This window comes from Parasteatoda tepidariorum, chromosome 6 (genome assembly GCF_982258835.1).
Source record: "Parasteatoda tepidariorum strain Cologne lab strain chromosome 6, Ptep-v5.0, whole genome shotgun sequence".
Classification (NCBI taxonomy): Eukaryota; Metazoa; Arthropoda; class Arachnida; order Araneae; family Theridiidae; genus Parasteatoda; species Parasteatoda tepidariorum.
Genome location: NC_141760.1, coordinates 6,824,743 through 6,847,619, shown reverse-complemented (window position 1 = coordinate 6,847,619; position 22,877 = coordinate 6,824,743). Strand labels below are relative to the sequence as shown.

Genomic DNA, 22,877 nt, shown 5'->3' with positions numbered 1-22,877 from the left:
ATGAAACTTACCCACAATATACAACACATAGTAAGGTATTAAACAACATAAAAAGAAATTATCAGACATTAATAGTAGTATAGAAATTAGCACATGTATAAAATAAACAAATTGGAAGTATCGGTTTGCAATAGAAAAAGTACCTTTAATATGGAATATGATTGCCTCTAGAAGCAATACAGCACAAACAGCGATGTGTGATGCTTTCAATTATGCGGTCTATCAGTTCAATAGGAAGTGAGAGCCATTGCTCTTGTAAAGCAGTTGCAAGCGTGGCAAGGGTCTGAGGGGGCGGATTGATGGCAGATACACGCCTCCCTAGAGCATCCCAAACGTGCTCGATAGGATTCAAGTCCGGGGATCGAGCTGGCCACTCCATGCGAGTAATTGTTTCCTGTTGAAGATAATCATCAACAATGCGAGCTCTGTGTGGTCTTGCATTATCGTCCTGTAACAGGAAGCAATCACCAATTGCCCCGGCATATGGGCGCACATAAGCATCAAGGATGTTGTCTCGATAAACCTGAGCATTCACGGTTCCCCTTGGAAAGACATGGAGGTATGTGCGCCCTCCTAAGGATATGCCTCCCCAAACACAGACACTGCCTCTTCCGTATGCATCTCTTTCACGGATGTTTGATGGATGATAACGGGTCCCAGGTTCTCTCCATATCAAATAACGTCTACTGTCACTTTCTAGACTAAACCTGGACTCATCCGTAAAGAGAACAGGCCTCCATTGATCTGACGTCCAGTGGACATGTTGTCGGGCCCACTGCAAACGGTCTCTCCTATGGCGTGATGTGAGCGGCACGCAAATGGCTGGTCGTCTCGCATACAGACCACCTTCGTGGAGCCTTCTGCGCACAGTTGACGTTGACACCAACCTTCCGGTGGCTGCAGCAAGAGAGGATCTAAGATGTGTCGGAGTAGCGGTTCTATTCCTGCGTGCACTTAATGTCAAATATCGGTCATCGGCACTGGTCGTAACAGTTGGCCGTCCTTGACTGAACCTCCTAGATGCCGAATCTGTGGTTTGAAATTGCCTCCAAAGTCTATGAACCACAGATGGACTCACATTTAGCCATCTGGCCACTTCTGATTGACTCTGCCCTGCCTCTAGTCTCCCGATGGCTCTCCATCGTAGTTCTTCAGGCAAATGATGCCTAGAGGTCATTATTACGAATTGGCTATCTCAGATTTTCAATGTCGCAATCACAGTAAAATTTGTGTGCTTTCTCTCAAACTTGGACTTTTATGCTCCAGGCAGATGACGTAAGCCGAGTGCAGCGCCACTAATTTGCATATTGCAATTTTACTCAGCTACTCTTAGTGGACAACATATGCAAATTTTGCACGGTTTGGCTTACTTTTGAAAGAGTTATCGCTATTTTTGTGATTTTTCCTTAATTTATGATAACCAGTGTAGTTTTGAAATTTGAGCGAAAGCTAATTCACGTTTATTATCATATCTCGCAACAAGAGTCTGCCAAGCATGCTTATAATTTTCATCTGTGAGCGAAAATCCGGAAATAAGCTTGTGTGCAGTACCCTTTAAACTAGCAAACAAATATTGAAACTTTTGAAGTTCTGGATTTTTATCTATGGAGCTCAAAAATAATTCTTTAAATGACATCCAATTATTGAAATCTCCATAAAAACTCGGTAACTCGAATTTGGGCAACTTTAAACAAGATTCATTTAGTTTCGGTTTCGAATCATCTAGAGAAACGCCGCCATTATTAGTATTGTTTACTTTTGATTTCAATTCCGACATTTCCCGTGCAATATTAATTCGCAACGTATCAATATTAGATGCCAAATCATCAAATTCTTTCATATTGCTTGCCTCTTCCTCATTCTTGCAAGAAACGATAATTTCCGTATGAAACTCATTAAGCTCCACCCATATTTCATTCATTTGAGCCGAAAAAACATCTAATTTCCGCTCTTTCTATTTCCCCAGACACAAATTTCGGTTTCAGAATATTGTTTATACGCGTTACTTTACCTTTCAAAATACTACGTCTTTTCTTTAAAGTTTCCATTATAATTACAAAATACAAGATTTAAGATCAAAGATTTATCGACGGACCGAAAAATAAAAACAAAAAACAGCATTAACTAGAGCAGGGATGGGGAAACTACGGCCCGCGGGCCAACTGTGGCCCGCCGGAGGATTTTATCCGGCCCGCGGATAGAATTTTTATTTGCCGATCAGCGGCAAATATAAACAATATACATCCATTTTATTGTCGACTATGTTTAAAATTATTTCTGTTTTTCCTTTTTTAACAAAGTACTGATGACATTTTTACTTTCTCTATTTTTGTTCTACAAAACATAAATTGAAGGATATAGTTAGCACAGACAGCTTCTATTGGTAAAATGCTGAAAGCAGAAGTTCTTTATAGAATGGCCGTAGATTGGCTCCAACTAGCGTTTGTCTTTCTCGAGGAGCTGACTTATGGAATCTAATATAGGTAAATTGTACTTCACATTTGGCAGACTGCGCATTTTACGCTCCAAAGAGCGGACAATCTAACAATCATCTGAAGCAGTTGTTTCTAAATATGCCTAAGTTTGACAAATCATTACCAAAAGCTAGTTTCCAAAATTTAAAATTTCACGCCCAGAAAATCAGTGCTATGTTAGCTTAATCTTATATACGTGAACAAGAGTTTTCAATTATGAACCTTAGAAAAAATTATTTCAGAAGTAGACTAACAGAAAAGGATTTAGCCTTGTTCCTTAAAATAAGCACATCTCACTTCGAACCTTAATATAAGGAACTTTTAGAATTGAAATCGCAATTTCCTTCATCCCACTAAATATTTAAATTAAAACTTGTATATCGCTTTTTTTTCTTTCTTAAATTTTGAAGATCTTACTTGGCCCACCAAAAAAATTTTTTCTTGATTTTTGGCCCTCGACCAAAAAAGTTTGCCCATCCCTGAACTAGAGCAATATAAAATACTTTTATCTAGCTCTCTTAATTGAAATCGAAACTAAATTATAAACAATAGCTCAGATTTTTCACTCCGGTCTCGAAGGACCAAAAAATGGAATGAATCTTAAATAAATCATGAACTTATATAATGGAAAAATCATAAATTTAAATAGAATGTCATTAAAATGATAGAAACTAATACAATTTGGGAAAATGGCAATAATGACAACTTAGCACAACAAAGAATATTCAAAATCTTACCGGACATTTAATTTATTTCTTTGATTGATTTAACAGAGCATGATTTGTAGATAACATTGAAATATTTTTAATTGAATTATAAATGAGTAATTGAAATTTCAATGGCCATAATGCCAAAACATAAAATATTACTCATCTTACCAACATAATGAATAAATCTAAACTGAAAAAAAAGGGAAGAAAAAAAACAAAACAAATCTTTCTTGATTAACAGTACCAGTGGCTCCATCTGTTATTGAAATTATAATTAAAAGTCAAAACAGTGTATATAGTGTGTAGTACACAACTACATGATTAAGTTAATATTTTTAATCATGTAGTTGTGTATACAAAATACAGCGAAAATTAACGCGTCATTTTTGCCGGTTTTATGAAAAAATATAAATATTTAACTATACTACATTCTAAAATGACTTGGGTATTGTTTGCCAATTGATTCTAACAACCTAAAACTGTTTTAGAAGGTGTTTGGTGGTAAATTGCTGCGAATTATTGCATACATAACTAACATTTTGACAAAAAGAAAATCGCGCACTCGAGTTACTGTTTGTCGCTCAGTAGAAAATTGGTCATAAAAAAAAAGATAATGAATTAAAATGCAAACTGTAAAAAGCAAGAGCTACATAAAGGGCTGAACTACAAATATTATTAAATTAAAGCTGGTTGAATAAGTCTATGTAACTATGTTTGCTTAAGTAAATCTTTAAAAGCGTTTTCTGAAAAACTGTATTTTTCAATATTTTGATTCACGCCAGACACTCATACTTCAAAACTAATGGAAGTTTTCTTATGAAATTTGGTAACAATGTTATAAACTATATATACTGTGTTTTGAACTAAAACTAAGTTTCAATTTAAATATTTGGTCATGTTACAGGTATATAAACATAAAAAACTATTGCAAAAAATGCTGTTTTTCTAGATTTTAGCGCTTAATTTGGGTAATTTTTAAAATTTTCATAAACCTTTAGTTCAGAACATAAGGGTCAAAATAATCTGTACAGAAATAGAAATTGTATTTTATTCATTTAAATTAAGTGTATAGTGTCTGGCGTAAGCTCTAAATTTCGCTCATTTTAGGCTTAATTTTTCAAATATTTTAAAAACTATGCGATATTCAAAAATATTTCTTGTTTATATCATTTTATGTCACACATGAACCAATAACACATAGGTTTCAAAAAAAAATTCAATTTTTAAAAAAAATTTCATCGTACCCAGGCAGTCGCCTTAAGCGAATAGTGGTCTATGATGCAAATTGCAATTCAAAAGGCGCTTAATATAGAACAGCTATTTGCGATTCTTAAATCATTTTGATGAGAATTGTAAGTTGTAATTTTTAAATCTCTCTTGTGAATCGCAATGTGTGATTTGTAAACTACTAGAATGAGAATTGTAAGGCATGATTCTGAAATTACTTAAATACGTATCATGTTATATGATTCAGAAATAACTAATTTAAATCACTTTAATGTGAACCATGATGTATGATTTATACAATACCTTAATACGAATCCTATTGAGTAATTTGTGACGCCCGGTGGCTGCGTGGCAGTGCTTCGCGACCCAGTGCCACAGGTCCTGGGTTCGATCCTCGGGCCGGGCAAGGTTGACTTAGCCTTTCATCCCTTCAGTGGGTCGATAAAAGGCATTGGCCCTCTATGGGCTGTCGCGCCACTGAGTTTAGTTTTCTTTTTTTTAGATGAGTAATTTGCAAATCACTTTAAAATAATATTCCATATGTGTGATTCATTTATCACTTTCATTTAAATCACAATTCGTAGAACATTTTATATGAATTCCGATCCATAAACCAAGAATCAGTTTTATGTAAATCACAATGTTTATTCATAATCAACGAAACCTGTAGATTTAAATTCTATTTATTAGCCGAAAATACTAAATGTAAAGGTTTGATTATAAATAAATTATCCTTCGTACATAAATTACAAATAGGTTAACAATATTAACCTGTCCAGGGGTCTGTCTAGGTTTTTCAGAGAGGTACCTATTTTGTGAAAATTTAGACATAATTTGTGAAAAATTATTAATAAAAAATCAACACAAAAATATGGATTTATCGTTTTTTAAACAAAAATAAAATGATCGTTTAAGGGATACAAAGATAAAATTTTAATAGAAAGTATTTTATGAAACTACCGTTTTTCCTTCTGTTGAATTTGTGAAGGTACCGCTAAACAATAGTAAATTCGGCCTGCACAGACCCTTGCTGTCGTAATAATGAAGTTAACACATTGAACATATTTCTAAATCGATTAAACACTATATATCATTCGAAAACTATGATTACGGAATCTAAAATTTGCTATAAATTTCAGCTTTCAAAACAAAACAGAGATGAACAGTAATCTGGTGTGAAAATTCTAGGAGAGAAAAGTTTTGCATCTTATTTAACGCCTTTTCACTCCAAACATTAAAGATTGCATTTATCAGAATTTGTATAATTTTCCTTTGAATTTATTTATGAATTTTTTGACTGTTTATTTGTAAGAAAGATTAATATTATTTTAATTCCTAAAAAATCAAATACTTTCAAGTACCCTATGGCAGAATTCAAGGAATTTTCAGGGCTCTGATTTTTTCAACAAAATTCAAAGACTTTCAAGTACCGTGGGAACCTTGACATAAAAAAAAAAAATTAAAAAAACCACCCATAGTGCACATTTTCTGGGTAACACCAGAAAGCTGTTTAACTGATTCGCTTTCAAACTGAATGTCTGACTTACAAATTTACATAGCCCTTTCAAGTCAAATTAGCTATTAAATCATATTAAAAAAAAGATCTCAATTCATGAAAGAAAAAAAACTTTTATTTCTTTTTTATCATTTTTTTAAACTCATGTTCTTGCACTGCAAGTTCATTATATATTTTTGCTGTCTTTTTTACCCTTTCTGCATCCAATGTCAGCTTTTCTTCTAACTTAACAGCTGCAGCGGCCTTAGCAGATTTTCTGATTTCCTTCAGAAGACTCCTCTCTTCTTTTCTGATTTTCTGTTTCACTCTTTTTAACTTTTCACACTCTTTGCTGAGTTTTACCTTGTTCTTATTGTCTTTGATATTTAGATTTTTTTGTTGCCGTTCATAATTCTCAAGAGACTCGTATTGACACTCAAACACCGGTTCCAAGATCTTTAAGGATTTCGGTTTAGTCGTCTGTGTAAGATGGCGAAAGGGAGGAGTCTCTCGCTCTAGAAATTCAATGAGTCTCCTAATCAGCGTCTCCATTTCTACAGGATAAAGATGAACAGGAAGCTGGATGAGGGTGTCTAATATTGGCTGGAATGCAAATTTGCATGAAGGGTATTCCTTGTACAGGGTAGCAAAACAAAATGTCAGATTAGCGGCCGCGAAAATTATACCAACTTTTTTGTTCAGTGCAGTCAATTTTTTATCTTTTGGAAACAATTGCAAGGTTGGAATTTCTTCAACTGAAACTTTTTCGGCAATCATCAGATGAAACTTCTGAGATTTTATGTTTTTTGCCAAGGCTAAGACAAAAACATTTTTCAAAAACTGAATACATTCTGGGATAAATTTTCTTGACTCAGAGATGCAATTCTTTAATAATTCGCAAACGTAAAGCCTAATAGTGATGTTACTATAAGACTGATAAAAGTTTGCACTCAATATGTCGCACATATATATCGTTGCAGGTAACACAACTGGATGCTGTGTTACACCAGTGGAATAAATTCGGCAAATTATGCTTAAGAGGACAACAGTTTCGGTTCTAGGAAAATTTCGCTTCAAGTTTTTCTTTTTAAAATATGAAAATATATCATATTCATCACTTAACATCTTTCTAAATTTATGTGCTGTATCTAGATTGTTTCTTGTGGCTAATAAATGCAGATCCTGTGGCACTTCATTCATAAATTCATCGTTAGAAACATTCTTCACAATGTAATCTAAATTGAAATCTTTAATGTTGTTAAGTATCTTCCACTGTTGAATGTCTTCGGTTGCTCGAACATATTTTCTATCAAATTGCAACACATTTCTAGCTACATCATACCTGTCCTTGGAGCTACTCTCAGAAGCAGATTCACTCCTCACACATCGGTATTTAATTTTTCTCCAATCATTATTTACACATTCTAGGGCAATTTTATATGCATCAATCTTCTTCTTCTTCTCAGTCTTATTTGATATCAAATCACTATCATCTTGAAAATAGTTGAGAGAACAGCTAGGACCTTCTAAAAATTTTTTTCTAGAGTGCTTTAACTCAAAAGGATTAATTGTACTAAAAATTCTTTTCCTTTTCCCCATTTAAAAGATCTGCAATCTGGAAAAAAGGAAACTATTTTAGAAGTTGATTTTATAAAACACAAACAGAACGTTCCAACACAAAATTAATACTAATGAATAAAATACTAACTAAGGCATGTCCCACTAATATAAAGCTATCTTGATTTTATGCTATAATGAAACCAATTAAACTACATAAAGTGCAATCTTAAGAGCGAATGTTCCTGGCAAGTCCTTTTTCACTGACATAGTTATTTGAAGTGCAAGGAAAGTGAATTCAGACTATTCGGGTTAACTTAAAGCCATACATTATCAAACGTGGAAAATTTTTTAAAATGCAAGCAAATCGTAGCAGGAACAAGATGTGAGGAAGTTGTCCTCTAATAATTTGTTTGCATTTAGAACTTTCAGCTGAGGAATGGGGCTGTTTAAAAGAAATTTGGGTCTGTTAACGGACCCTTCACAAAATATCTTTTCATAAAAACGGACCATTCACAAAATAATTTTTCTTGTAATCGGACCCTTCGCAAATTTGTGCATCTTCATTATTGATTTGTTAATCGAATAAACCCTTCCCAGGAAGGAGGGGGGGAGGAAAGACAGATGTAAACGAACTAAATTTTGTCTAAGGCAGACGCTTCTTCCTTTATTCGTCCGAAATGATTATTCTGCGTTTAGTAGCATAGGCTTAATACCAAATATTTGTATGTTGCATCTCTAATTTAGTAGCAGCAATTGCTGTTTATTTTTTAAATTATAATTTTACAGTGTTGAGCATAATCTTGTTATGTCTTTACAATTTAAAAACTCCTTGAAAAAGTTTTTTTTTTGGAATAACGGACCCCATCTGCACAAATTCACAAAAGCAGGACCGCGGTTGAAAGAATGTGACTTAACGTTTATTTTATATTCACAAATTACGAGTAATTTTTTCACAATTTTACAAAAACGGACCTTTCACAAAATGTCTGGACAGACCCCACCCCTGAATCCAGAGGATTAAAATCAAACATGTCAAAATATTCAAGAGTAAATGATAATTCCAGTTATAAAATAGGAGTGTTACTCTCACCAAGCCCAGCTCATACGTGGCGAAATTCGACATGGTAAAGAAAAAAATCTCATTTTCGGAAAGGGAAAATTAAACACTTTTTAAAAACACCCAATGAAAATAGCACCCTCAAAGGCTTTTATAAAACGAAAATAAGCACCTTTAAAGATGCTACGTTGTAACCTCTATGAAGACGTGTTACTGCAAATTCAAGAAACTATGAATTTCTCTTTAATAATCCAGAACACCTCACGGCAGTCTTTTAAGGTGAAAGTTTCAAGAATTTTGAAAACTAAGAAAACTTTGCAGACTTATGTTGATTATTTCTGACATTAAACTAAACTCAGTGGCGCGACATCCCATAGAGGGCCAAGGCCTACCGTGCCCATCTCAGTTTTCTTGACCTTGGGCTCTGGGGTGCAAGAGCAGATGTTGCGGTTAGATGGTCAGTCGAACGCGGAACCCCCAGTGTTTAGTTCCCAAGCAGGCTTGGTACTCATTTATCTACCCACTGAAGGGATGAAAGGCCGAGTCAACCATGCCCAGCCCGAGGATCGAACCCAGGACCTGTGACACAGGAGCGCGAAGCGCTACCACCGGTCATTTCTGACATTATTGAACTTAAGTGCGAAGAAATATCACTGAATGAGGATCAAAGCTTAGAAGCTTCACAAAAATGTGAAATTTTCATATCAAGTATTTTTAATAGATGTTAAACTTATTTAACCAGAATCTCAATAACTGATAACGGTTACTAAACTAAACTCAATGGCGCGACAGACCAGAGAAGGCCAAGGCCTACTGTGCCCATCTCAGTTTTCTTGACTTTGAGGTGCGGTAGCAGATGTTCTGGTTAGGTGGTCAGTCGAACGCGGAACCCCCAGTGTTTACTTCCTAAGCATGCTTGGTATTCATTCATCGACCCACTGATGAAAGGCTGAGTCAACCCTGCCCAGCCCGAGGATCGAAACCAGGACCTGTGGCACAGGAAGCGCTACCACCCAGCCACCGGCGTCAATAACTGTTACTGACAAGTTATTTTCCAGGTCATAATTTTTTTATTGCAATTTTTACTGACTATTCCCTGTTTTTTAGTCAACATAAAATTCTGACAATTCCAGATTTTCCGTGTTCTCCCTGGGGAAAGTATATTTTCATATCAGATTTTGTAACACAATTGTCGGCACTAATTAAAGTATTGAAAGTTAGGCACAAAAACCAGTGAGTCCTAGAACATGAAAATCTGTATCCCTACCTGATCTGGAAAGGGAAAAAAATATCGAATATGTAATAAAAAAGAGGGAAGTGTCTCACCTAAATAAAACTACTACTCTTATGAAACCCCCCATGTTTAGATTACTTGCAATAGACCACGATGCATTACTAACTCCTAGAGCACAGTAATGTCAACGTTGTTCCAAATTGCTGAGAATACCAATTCTGAGAATTCCTAGGCGATTGAAATAAGGGGAGAAAGTAAGCCTTTGATATGTGTGATCAAAAACAATCTTACACTGGTTTTATCATGCAAGTGGTGGTATTGCTAGGTGAAGAAAAAAAAATCAAAATTCGACAGTCAATTTTCTTTGTAAACGACAGTAAATAAATATTTCATCATACTTTTTGAAAAAGGCACAACACAGTAAACTTTAAATATATATATATATATATATATATATATATATATATATATATATATATATATATATATATATATATATATATATATATATATATATATATATATATATATATATATATATATATATATATATATATAAAAGCATGGTTGTGCAACACTGGACGTGTTATGCTATGTACGAACAAGTGAACTTGCGTACTCAGTTGATTGTCCCCAAACTCAACCATGCTTTTAACATAAAAATACGGTTTATGTATCAGCTATTAACAAGGGCGCCGGCAGAATAATATAAAAGGGGGTGCAACCCTCTAACAAACTACCCTTCCCCCTAAAAAAGTGAAAATATTCTGTTACATTTTGTTTTGTTATTACATATGCCTCCATCTGTTAATTTTTTTCATCTATTTCAATATCTTATGAATCCCTCGAATACATCGATTTAGTTATAGAGACCACACCGTTTTATCCAGCTGTAGCGGGGAAGCAGGCCTAACTCTTCTAGCGACTACGTGCACTATTGAACCCACTTTTAGTACAATGCGACGCATCAAAATATGGAATCCGTCTACAATGTTTCACGAGAGATTAAGTAGTTTGTGCATGCTCAGTGTGCATAAGAAAAGATGACTCTGAATTCATTGAAAAAGTTATAAACAGATTTGGACAGCTAACAAGATGATTACAATTCTTGCTTGATTATACAATTTTTTAATTGTTATGTATCAATAATTACTTAATTATTTGTTCTTGAATAAAAATATTTTTAATAAAAAAAATTTTATAACCAAATTTTTTTTCTGTATCTCTTTTGTTTAAAAAAAGCCAGGGGGGTGCAAGTGCACCCCCTTGCACCCCGCTGCCGGCGCCCTTGGCTATTAAGGGACATTATCGCGACTTCCTTCCTGCTTAGATGAGACAAGATATAAGTTATTCCTTGTAAATATATTGATGCATATAAATTTTAATATAAATTCTTTTCGTTGTTATGCTTAAATATCAAAGTGGCTTTGTTTCAGTAGGACACAATTTATACAATTCAGTGAACAACATAAAATTTATTTCATTAAGTTTAAAATTAATAGAAGTTCTAATTATATTTTTTGTCATATTATAACGGAAATCTGATAAAAATCAGAAGTTGAGGAAAAATTATTAGATAGCGGAAAAGCAGAGGATTCTCATATTTGTAAATAATAGCAGCCACCAATGTTTGAAAAAAAATGACAATTTACAAATTGTGTTAAAAGTGTAAAATGTATAGTTTTATCTTTTCATAGTTGCCATTATGAAAAAATAAAAATCCAACAGATTGTACAGATTGCATAATATGTGCTGCACTCTGTATAAAATTTCAGAAACTAATCTTAAGCCGACAAAAATGCTTCTTAAAATGTCAGAACTTCATCTAACATCATGTTTTCGAACAATTAAGAAACATTTATTTTATGTTCAAAAGTAGGAAACTAAATTACACAGACGCCGATTCAGTTTCAGAGCGTAGCTATTACAACTGTAAAATTCTAATTTACTAGTATAAAAGACACTATTCTATTTGATACCTTTTGATAGATGACAGTTGATAGAGTTCATAGCTTACGCTCTCAAAATACAGTGAAACCTCATTTTATGGACACTCCTAGTAAACAAACAGCTTTCAATAAGAGTATATTTCTAATTTCCCAGGAATTTTCTATTAATAAACCATTATCAGCCTTTTTTCAAAAAATTTTAGGGGTAATATAAATATATGATTTTGCTAGGATAAAAACAGATCACACGGTATAGTTTATTACATAACAGAAGATTATTCTTATTCATCCATACATATCATAAATAATTGCAAGCCATAAAATAAAGCTCTGAAATTTATTAAGTTAAGAATGAAATCTCTAAAGTGTAGAAATGAATTTTCAACTTTACATATTACCTATCAAAAATTAAGTGCATAATTCAGGAACAGGCAAAAGTGAGAATAAATTAAGGGAAAAAATAAATTAACACCAACTTGGAAAAATTAAATATTCTTTATTAAATCCAAAACAATTCGTAAATTAAAATGCAACGCCAAATAAAAAAGTAAGGAATATTTGACTAAAACTTTACGAACTTAAAATTATTATAAGCGATATACGTATAAAAAAAATTCACTATCGCTATTTCATATCTTTCCTATCCTTATCAGATTAAGTATACAGAAAATGATTTAATCATTTATGAAGTAAAAATATACCATATAAAAACTGTATCAACTTAAATATTAACAAAAATAACACTGTCTTAAATTGTATATACTTTAAACAATTTATATTCTCATATCTTTGATACTTATATACGTTATAATTTACGAAAATTGTTTATTATAATAATATAAATTATAACACTGGGTTAATTTTGTCAATGGATAATACTGAATACCAATTTTTAAATTATACGTGGGTTATATTTTAATTATTATAATAAACTATTTTCGAACCAATAACAATGTTTAGGAACCAATATATAAATTAAATATAACCCTGGTTAGTTTAATTTTCATTAAATATAAAATATAATTTTTATAAATTATAACATATGTACTATTAAAGTACACAGAAAAGTTTCCAAAATTTAATATCAGATAAAATTGAAGGAAATCATGAAAAAAATATTTCTAACTAAAGTTACATATATACTGTAAACCAGTGTTTCCCAACGTGGGACCCACGCCCCACGGGGGGGGGGGCAATTTAATTGTAAAGGGGGGCAATTCAAAAATGGACTCGACATGAGTTTAAACCTTTTGCTCTGGGCCATTTAAATGCAATGCAAGATTTCGGTGACAAAATCGAAAGAAAAAAGCAAATTTTTAAATAATTGCTGTCAATAAATATTATGTGACTTAGGGATTTTTTAAGCGACAAACCTGAAATGAAGTATCTCTTTACGGTCGATGGTAAAGCATTTGTCAGTTATTTAGCCAATATCTTTGAAAAACTGAATATATTAAACAAGAAACTTCAAGGAACAAACGAAACTCTTGTTGAAGCAAGATATTTGGCTTCATTACCCTTATTTAGTTATGTCAGTAATATATTAACAACAAAAACTTTGAACAGTTTCATTGGCTCCAAAAATGTGAAGTAAATGATACCGCTTTACTTGTTATTGTCTATCATCTGAAAATTCTATCGGCTGATTTAAAAGAAAGATATTCTGATTTAAAACAAATTTATTTTCCAACATGGATGTTGCAGTCCATGTTAGTGGATTTGTTTCATATATCAAGAAGAACTTGCAGAAATGCAAAATGATGAGTCAGTTAAAACTTTATTTAATTTGAAAGGAGTGATGGCATGGCTTCGTGAGGAAACAGAAAACAAATACCCAAATTCAATCAAATGTGCAAGAAAACTATTGTTACTGATTCCATCTTCATATTTAGCTGAATGTGGATTTAGTGCTGTAAATGATTTTATTGATAAAAAAAAAGAAATCGTCTGGATATAACACAACGGGGAGACTTGAGACTGAAGCTAACCAAATTGGAACCTAAGATGAAATCTACGTGCAGCAAGCATCAAGGGCAAGAATCTCACTAAATTAAAATATTAAATTATTATAGAAAAATCTTTATTAAAATTATTTCGAATTTGAATTTTAGTTTTTCATTATATGTTCTGAAAATTTACTTACTTTGTTTCGCTAACAATTTCTTAAGTTTCTTAAATGAGCAATTCGATTTCTTAGTATTAAAAATTATGTATATGTTACATAGTGGGTCATAAGAATTTTAGAAAGGCTTAGGTGGTGCATGGTACAAAAAAGGTTGGGAAACACTGCTGTAAACAATTCCCTTTCTCATCCTCTGCGATGTTTATATAAACAATAAAAGTATTAAAAAAAATAGTTCGAAAAATCAGAACAAATAATCTGCATATCTTTAATTAAAATTACCATAAATTAAAATTCTATAGTAATATTTTAAAAAAAGAGCCTTCCTCTCTAAAATAAATAAATTTTTTATTTGATTTTTATTTCATTTTTACCTTTTTAATCATAACTTTATTAATACCCTTTACCTTATCTTATTAAGAAAAACTATTGTGTGATATTATTAGATTTCAAATCAGCAATTTATATTAGAAGTTAGAGAAAAATAAATTAATTATGATCATTTTGCTAATATATTCATGATATGATTTGTGAGACTCTTTTACTGCCCTCAATAGTGTTGTGGTGATCTTCAGCACTCCTCCATAATTTCGAATGGTATCTTTGATTAGCCTAAGAGACATAATAGAAGTATTTTCATGGTAACTCACGCTAAGCATTGCTTTATTTATAGAAAAACCTCTCTCAGGATCAGAATTCCCATGTGGCAAAATTAAAACAGTTTTAATTAATGTAATTAAATTCTAATATTTTAGATTATTGTTTTTTTATTTACATGTAGCCTATAACTCTTATTTTTTTGGAACACCAACCAAATTTTATCAGATCTTTAGGAATTTTAGGGTTTGCACATAGTTTTAAGAATTTTAGGGGGAATGCGACCCCTGCACTATGTACATTCTCCGCAAAGCAGACACTTTTTTAACAGCGGACAGTAATTTTTACCCTGAAACGGTATTTTATACAGTTTAGAACTAGATCTTTTTCAAATTTGAATAAAATAAATAAAAAATACTATTTCTGCTTTAAATTCGAAGAAAAGAAATGAAACCATTTTTTTTAAGAATGTAAATTTGTTGACTTATCAATAACTAAAAATTGTTCTTAAGGTATTTCATTAATAAAGAATCAAATATCAGAAGTAGTAGCCAAACTTCAAAAGTATCAGCCACAGGCAAATCTTAACTTCAGGTGTAATTGTGACACAAAGTGAAAAATCCAGAAATTTTTTGATGCCAGCATTCAATATCAATTTATATAATTGTGCTTAATGTAATTTTTTGAACTAAGATTTACATCTAAATTTCCTACTAATGATGAACATCACACATTTTTATTAACTAATTTAAGAAAAAACTTAGTTTCTACAAGATTCGAGAAATATGATTTTAAAATCATGTGAATATGAATCGCAGTATTGGATTTTTAGATCTTTATGCTTACAATGTTTTTCTGCTAACAATTTTATCCTCTAATCAGTACTAAAAGAAGGCAAAATTTTTTTAAAATTTAAATTATTAAAACTTCTATGAAAAAAACGTGCTTAAAAGCAGCAGAAATTTCACAAAAAGGATAAATGTAGCAATAAAGAAAACGAAGGAAATAAAAATATGACCACAGAAGCAGACGTCTTAAGGGGGTACCGGCTCCGGTAGTCATAAAACAAAACCTTTTCTATTGAGGGGGAGGCAAATGTCTAAAGTAACACCCTCAGTACCCTGAAGGTTTTGTATAGAAGTGCAGGAAAAAACATGAAATACAAAGAACCAATTTAGAAACGAAACTCAAACAAATTCATCAGAAAATAAAAACTCAAAACTTTACTTTAACCAGGTCAAACATCGATTTCATTAGCACACTGAATGAAAATGAAACACAAAAACTAAAGAAAACAACGCCCTCTATTACACTGCGCAGATTGAGAAAAAATAATTCAAGAAAGACATACGTAACAAATTAATAGAATGCTCAACTGGGGTTGCTCAGTTAAGACTTGAATTGCACCCTGTTAAAAGAAGAAAATATAAAAAACTAGAATTCTTCAATCATTTTCTTAATTAAAAAATTAACTTTACAAAAATTAAAAAGAAAATCATTATTACTCAAATTATTTAAAAAATTATTCACAGCTTCCTGAAAACTTTCAACATTATTGCAAATATTTTTAATCTTAAACAATTCAATTGCGAAAAAACTAAATTTTCAAAAATTTTCACACAAATTAGTATTAAAGTTACAGAAAAATATAACTTTAAATTTAAAAGCTTTTCTTTTATCAAAAACACCAATTTTAATAAAATTGTCAACAATACCTGGTAAAACCTCCTCACTGAGAGGGCGCTGTGAGCGCATCAACAAGCAGTGAACATGTAGACACGGAAGTGTCAAGTTGTATTAACTCTTTTTTCGTTATTAAATATTTGTTTCGTTATATTTGATTTGATTTCGCCGATGAATTATTTTGAACTATTGATATAAAACCACTGAACCTACCTTGATATTGATTTGAACACGGAACATTTATGCTGCTATCGGCCAAAGGAAGCTGAATTGAATTGAAACTGATTTGACGTCATCGGCGAACGAAATATCCAGGTAAGAATTTATTATTTACATTGAAGCTGAATTACCTGGATAGAAATAAATATGGCAGAAAATATTTCAAAATTGAAAAAGAAGCGTACCGCTGTACGAACAGCACTGACAAAATTGATTAATAAAATTGAAGAATCGATTAATGACGAAACAGAATTACTGGAACAATTTGAAGCTTTTTTAGCACAAGTGAATGAAAAAGAAAGCAAATTGAATTTTTTGAATGATGAAATTGTAGATCTTCTGTCTGAAGATACAATTTCTGAAGATGTTGAAACTTCTGAAGAAATCCAAGAAAAAATAATTTTTTGGAAGACTAAACTTTCCTTAAAAATAAAGAAAATGAATTCTATCCCAGCTGATACAGTTTCAAATACCTCTGAAACAAATGATTCAAATAATTCTGAATGCATGAACATAAATCTACCTAAATTAAATATAAATAAATATGCGGGAAATTATGCGGGATGGTTAGATTTTTACAATTTATTTGAAAGTTGTATTCATAATAATGTAAAATTAAGCAAAGTTGATAAATTTAATTATTTGAAATCGTATTTATGTGGAAATGCTCTTGCATGCATTAACGGATTTGCAATTTCTGATGAGAATTACGATAAAGCCCTAGATTTATTAAAGGATAGATTTGGGAACAAAAACATGTTAATCAACGCTCATTTGAGTGATTTATTAAATTTATCGCCTGTCAAAAATCCTAATGATGTTATGAGTCTTAGAAATTTATATGACAGCGCGGAAACACAGATACGCAGTTTAGAAAGCTTGGGTATAAAAGGAGATACTTATACCAGTTTATTGACACCCATTTTAATGAAATTAATTCCTTCAGAATTTGTTTTACAATTTAATCGATCCCAAAATGATAAGGAATTTGATTTAAGTGCTCTATTAATGTTTCTCAATTCAGAAACACGGAGCCGCGAACGATCACTTCAAATAAATAATCATAAACCATCGCCATCTTATTTCCTTTCCCCACAAGAAAGATTAAAAAATAAGAATTATGGGTTTGTTAAACGTAATACCACGGGCATGCCCTTGAAAAAAGAAAACACTTTTTCTATGATCTCATCCCAACAGAGCCTCTCATCGGTGCCAGGCAATGAGAAATGCTTATTCTGCAATAAGTCACATAAATTAGAATCGTGTTATACATTTAATGCTAAGGAAAAGAGAGATATTTTGAAAAAGAAAGGATGTTGTTTTTTATGCCTTAAACCTCGTCATCGTGTTGCAGAATGTTCGATTAAAGAAAACTGTTCCTTTTGTGGGGGATCCCACCATATTTCAATATGTTTTCGGAAACAAAATGATTTGGATATTGAAAATCCTAATCAGAAAAATGTAACAGATAGCGTCGTTTCGGCAGTTATTAAAACAAAAGCTAATAATACTAAATCCGATAACATTTTGTTACATACATGCGCTGCAGTGATTGGGGATGAAAAGAAAAAGGAAATATGCCGCGTTTTCCTAGATAATGGGAGTCAGCGTAGCTTTGTTTTGTCGTCCCTTGTCAAAAAACTTAACTTTCCTATAATCAGAGAAGAAAGTATTTCAATTTGCACATTTGGCGGTAATGAAAACAAAGGGAAAACATATAATGTCGTGAAAATTAAATTGCAAAATAGACAGGATCCAAATTTATTCATCGAAATTGAAGCAATTGAAACAGATAAAATAACAGCCTCACATTTACCGACCCCTCCTGAAAACATTGATAAAAAATTTAGACACTTAAGAAATATACAATTAGCTGATTGTTATGAGTTTAATGATAAAGAAATATCAGTTCTCTTGGGTGGGGACTATTACTATGAAGTAGTTACTGTACTGGGCGAATTATGCGATTAAACAAAAACTTAGTAGCAGTCGAAACGTTGTGGGGATGGTCTTTACAAGGGGGGAGCACAAATTGCGAAGAATTATTTACAATGAGTGTTATTGTTAATGAGTCGATCATTTCCAAACAACTTAGTGAATTTTGGGATTTAGAAAATTTAGGAATTGAGGCAGAGATATCTGACGACAAAATTAATGATAACGATATAATGTCCGAATTTGAAGCTGGAATTTCATATGAAAATAAACGCTATAAAGTCAAATTTCCCTGGAAACCGCATATGAAATCGTTGTTAGAAAACAATGAGCAAGTGGCAAAGAAGAGATTTATGAAATTAAGATCAACTTTAAAAAATGATTCTACTTTATTTAGTGAATATAGCTCAATATTAAAGAACTATCTTTCCGAGAATATCATTGAACGTATTCCAGTTGAAAAAGAGAATTTGCAGAAAAACACATTTTATCTACCACATAGAGCAGTGATTCGTACTGATTAGACTACAAGCAAAGTACGGATTGTGTTTGATGCAGGATCACATGATAAAGGACAGTTAAGTTTGAATGAATGTCTACACACCGGTCTTAATTTCATACCAAACTTGTTTAGTCTCCTGATCAAATTCAGGAAAAACCCAATTGCTTTCGTAGCAGATATTAAAATGGCCTTTTTGATGATTGAAATTAATGAATGTGAAAGAAACTTTACAAGATTTTTCTGGGATGAAGATCCAGAAAATTTGGATTTGGAAAACAAGAAGTTGCACGTGTTCCGAATGTGCAGAGTTTTGTTTGGAGTGAAATCAAGCCCTTTTCTACTAGCAGCTACAATTAAACATCATCTGAAAAAATACATGGACGCATTTCCCTCGACTTACAACCATCTGAACCAGTCTCTGTACTGTTTGTCTACGATAGGTACTCTGTCCGCCACAAAGTCTGCGGCAGTCTGGTGCTATGGAAACAAGAAGAGAGCATTTTAGGGAGGGTGGCTTCGATGAAGTGGTCTCCTTTTCTTTCGCCTTCGATGATAGCTTGTATGGGGAGTATACCAGATTGGCTGACTCAGCAACCAGTAGGAGACTTATTTAATCTGATTCAAGAACTTTTTTAAGATTCGCATGAATATTTCTTTCTTACTTAAAATAATTCTCTCGATTCAATCAGTTGTTATTTTTTAAATACAAAGGAAAAAAAGTGAACAAATTCTGACATTAAGGGTAGTACAGGTTTTTTTAATATTACTTTTTAATTTTACGATATTTATTATGAATGTTCATTGATTGTTAGATGGTTTAATTTCTAAACTTGCACATTTTTTAAAGCAGTTAATTTCTTTTATTACTTGAATTTTCTGGAAAAAGTGAAGAGCTTAAACTTAATAACTCTGATTTTAAAAGGAGATAAAACTTTTGCTGAAAATAAAAATAGTTCACGTTATCTGTGCCGGAGAAATATTAAATATCTTTGTTTTGATTATTAATTTTTAAATATTTTATTTATTTATTTATTTTTTTTTTTTGAAACTGAAAGCAAGTGACCGCAACTAGGATGAAATCTAAAACTATCAACGATGATTTTTATCAGCACCCATCAAACCATCTGAAATTATTAATTGAGTTTTTTTTTGCTTAAATTACGTTTTCTTATTCATATTTTATTGTAACCTGTACAGTTTTTTTTCACTATTTATTTAAAACAGTTTTTATTAGCAAATTTATTTTTTTCTTAATAACCAATTTACTATGTATGATAAATTTATAGATGAGTTATTTATTAATAAAACATTGAGCTGCTTTAAACAATTTTATACAATTTCCATACATACATATAAATTTTTTTTCTAAAACAGAAGCTTTTGAAAAAGAGAAAAGATTAAAAAAAAGGAATCACACGCTCTAAACGATGTTTCAGGCGCGAATGCTCATTTCTCTTAACTCTAGGGCTAATACAATAGATCGAAGAAAGAAGTCTTCTTTTCTCCCACCGAAACCAGTCTTAAAGAGCGTCCCCGCACCCCTACTTGAAATAATCATACCTCGTTACCATAGTCCCCGCCACCCCTCCAGACGAATGGCGGACAGAGTACCTATCGTAGACAAACAGTATGTCGATGATTTTCTTTGCGGAGAAGACAATGTTCAACAAGCTTTGAAAACTTGTAAAGAAAGTGAACAGATTTTTAAAGATGCTAGCATGGACCTTCGAAAATGGAGGAGTAACTCACCTGAACTTACCCAAGAATTGAAGGATTTGAATTTTGAAGTTGATGAATCTGGAAATGCACTGGACAATAACTTGATAACTTCTAAGGTCCTAGGAGTTGGATGGAATGAGAAAACCGATACAATTTATTTTGATTTTAAAAATCTGGAAGCATTTCTCTCCAAAAGAAAGGAAACTAAAAGATACTTATTACAAGTAGCAGATCGACTATTTGATCCAATAGGTTTTGTTAGTCCATACACTATTCGAGTTAAATGTTTGATACAAGAAATTTGGTGTTTAGGTCTGGACTGGGATGAAAAGTTGCCTAAACAATTAGGAGTTGTTTGGAACAAATGGTGTGAGGAAATCGAGTATTTAAAGAAGATACGAATTCCACGTTGCTACTTTAAAGAAACGTTACCTGGAAGTACAATTAGCATACAACTGCATTGCTTTTCTGACGCATCCAAGAAAGCTTATGGAACTGTGGCTTATTTACGTATAGAATTGATTGATCGAAATATTATTTCATTTGTGGCTTCAAAAAGTAGAGTAGCACCTCTAAAGACACTATCAATCCCAAGACTGGAGCTCATGGGCGGACTTTTATCAGCAAGAATAAGCCATAAAATTGAATCGGCTCTAGAATTACCTCTTAAACGATTCTATTGGACAGATTCGTCAATAGCATGTTACTGGATCAAAGGAGACCCGAATAGACACAAAGTGTTCGTGAAGAATAGAGTACAAGAAATACAAAAACTGAGCAAACCCGACCAGTGGCATCACTGTATAGGAAAAGACAATCCTGCTGATCTGATAAGTCGAGGAGTATCCTTAAATGATCTTAAGATCAACGAATTATGGTGGCATGGCCCCACCTGGTTAACAATGAATGAAACAGAATGGCCAGTATCGTTAGAACCAGTAATTCAAACTGATAAGAACATCGATGAATTGGAAATCAAGAAATCAGTTACTGTAAATGCAACAGTTGAAAAAGAGCCAGCAGATGATTTGATCGCAAGATATTCATCATTCAGTAGACTGATTAGAATAACAGCTTTATGCTTACGATTTGTGCATAATTGTAAAATGGAACCAACATTAAGGAAAACCGAGTGTTTAAGTGCGTCTGCATTAGAACGAGCCACGGAAATTTTAGTAAAACATGTACAGTTATCTGAATTTTCATCTGAAGTCAAGTGTTTGAAAAAGGATCACCCTATTCCAAAAAATAGCAAAACATCATCCTTAAATGTATTTTTGGACAAGAAAGAAATATTGAGAGTTGGAGGAAGATTGAAACATTCTAGACTTCCTGAATTTCAAAAACACCAAATACTTTTGCCTAAGAATCACCATCTGACTGAACTCATCATTGATTATTTTCACAAAAAATCTTTGCATTCTGGAGTACAAACTACCCCGAATTTGATAAGGCAATTGTATTGGATTCCATCTGGTCAAAACCAAGTTAGAAGAACATTAAATAAGTGCATTACTTGCTTCAGAACGAAAAACCAAACCATCAACCAAATGATGGGAGATTTGCCAAGAGACAAAATTGTGCCATCGAGACCTTTTGAAAGGGTCGGACTGGATTATGCAGGTCCCATAATTACGAAACCAAATTTGAAAAGATCAAAAGTTACTCTAAAATCCTACATCGCTATCTTCATCTGTTTCTGCACAAAAGCCACGCACTTCGAAGTTGTGTCCGATTTGACGACCGAGGCTTTTATGGCTTGTCTTAGAAGATTTATTTCAAGAAGATCCAAGCCATCCATCATCTGGAGTGACAACGCCACAAATTTTAAGGGTGCAAAAAATATCCTTAATGAGTGGGAAAGAATTTGTAAATCCACTACTGTTCTACGATTTAGTGCAGAAGAGGGTATTGAGTGGAATTTTATTCCACCAGCTTCTCCCCATTTTGGCGGATTGTGGGAGGCAAACATAAAAGCAATGAAACGCATTTTGTTAAAGGTGACAAAATCAGCTATTTTGAACTTTGAAGAGTTAACCACATTAGTGACTCAAACTGAAGCAGTTTTGAATTCCCGTCCCTTATCACCCCTCTCTTCCGATCCCAATGACACTGATCCTTTAACGCCGGGACACTTTTTAACTGGAAATTAAATGGATTTTAACTCCATTAATACTGGAGAATGGAAATTAAATGGAGTTTAACTGGAGTTAAAAAAGAATTGACAGAAACTTTGTGGAAGCAATGGATTTTATTTACTTATTTTTTTTTTTGCCATAATTTTCCACTATTTTTTGATGAAAACTGTTGAATAACAGTGTCAAGCATCATTGATTTTGGAAAGTATTCAGGATCGGAAATTTTGAATGCCATAACACGTGGCAGAAATTCTGG

The 22,877-nt window shown here is 32.5% G+C and overlaps 4 protein-coding genes across 4 annotated transcripts in view; 3 read left to right on the top strand and 1 right to left on the bottom strand.

The window, feature by feature from the left end:
- Positions 1–6,024: 6,024 nt before the first annotated feature.
- The window catches only part of LOC107443821 (nucleolar protein 14 homolog), a 34,667-nt gene continuing 17,814 nt past the window's right edge, over positions 6,025–22,877 (bottom strand). Inside the window, exon 2 of the mRNA XM_087165359.1 lies at positions 6,025–7,521. Within this exon, the coding sequence (XP_087021485.1) occupies positions 6,042–7,505 (1,464 nt within the window). The 5' untranslated portion in view covers positions 7,506–7,521 and the 3' untranslated portion in view covers positions 6,025–6,041. The remainder of the gene's footprint in view (positions 7,522–22,877) is intronic.
- LOC147807530 (uncharacterized) lies at positions 17,477–18,298 on the top strand. The gene has a single exon (XM_087166569.1). It carries the CDS (start codon positions 17,477–17,479, stop codon positions 18,296–18,298), a length of 822 nt encoding a protein of 273 aa, XP_087022695.1.
- LOC147807529 (uncharacterized) lies at positions 18,379–18,786 on the top strand. Its single transcript, XM_087166568.1, has one exon. The coding sequence runs from the start codon at positions 18,379–18,381 to the stop codon at positions 18,784–18,786; it is 408 nt and encodes a 135-aa protein (XP_087022694.1).
- Positions 18,949–22,636, top strand: LOC147807528 (uncharacterized). The gene is made up of 2 exons (XM_087166567.1): positions 18,949–19,204; positions 20,421–22,636. The coding sequence occupies exons 1-2, from the start codon at positions 18,949–18,951 to the stop codon at positions 22,634–22,636; spliced, it is 2,472 nt and encodes an 823-aa protein (XP_087022693.1).

What these genes read in the sequence shown, in the direction of transcription:
- LOC147807530 (XM_087166569.1), top strand. Translation starts at nt 17,477, where the DNA reads ATGCCCTTGAAAAAAGAAAACACTTTTTCTATGATCTCATCCCAACAG.
- LOC147807529 (XM_087166568.1), top strand. Translation starts at nt 18,379, where the DNA reads ATGAGTGTTATTGTTAATGAGTCGATCATTTCCAAACAACTTAGTGAA.
- LOC147807528 (XM_087166567.1), top strand. Translation starts at nt 18,949, where the DNA reads ATGGCCTTTTTGATGATTGAAATTAATGAATGTGAAAGAAACTTTACA. An exon ending in GTACTGTTTGTCTACGATAG is followed by an intron (nt 19,205 to 20,420) that starts GTACTCTGTCCG and finishes TTTGCGGAGAAG; the next exon opens with ACAATGTTCAACAAGCTTTG.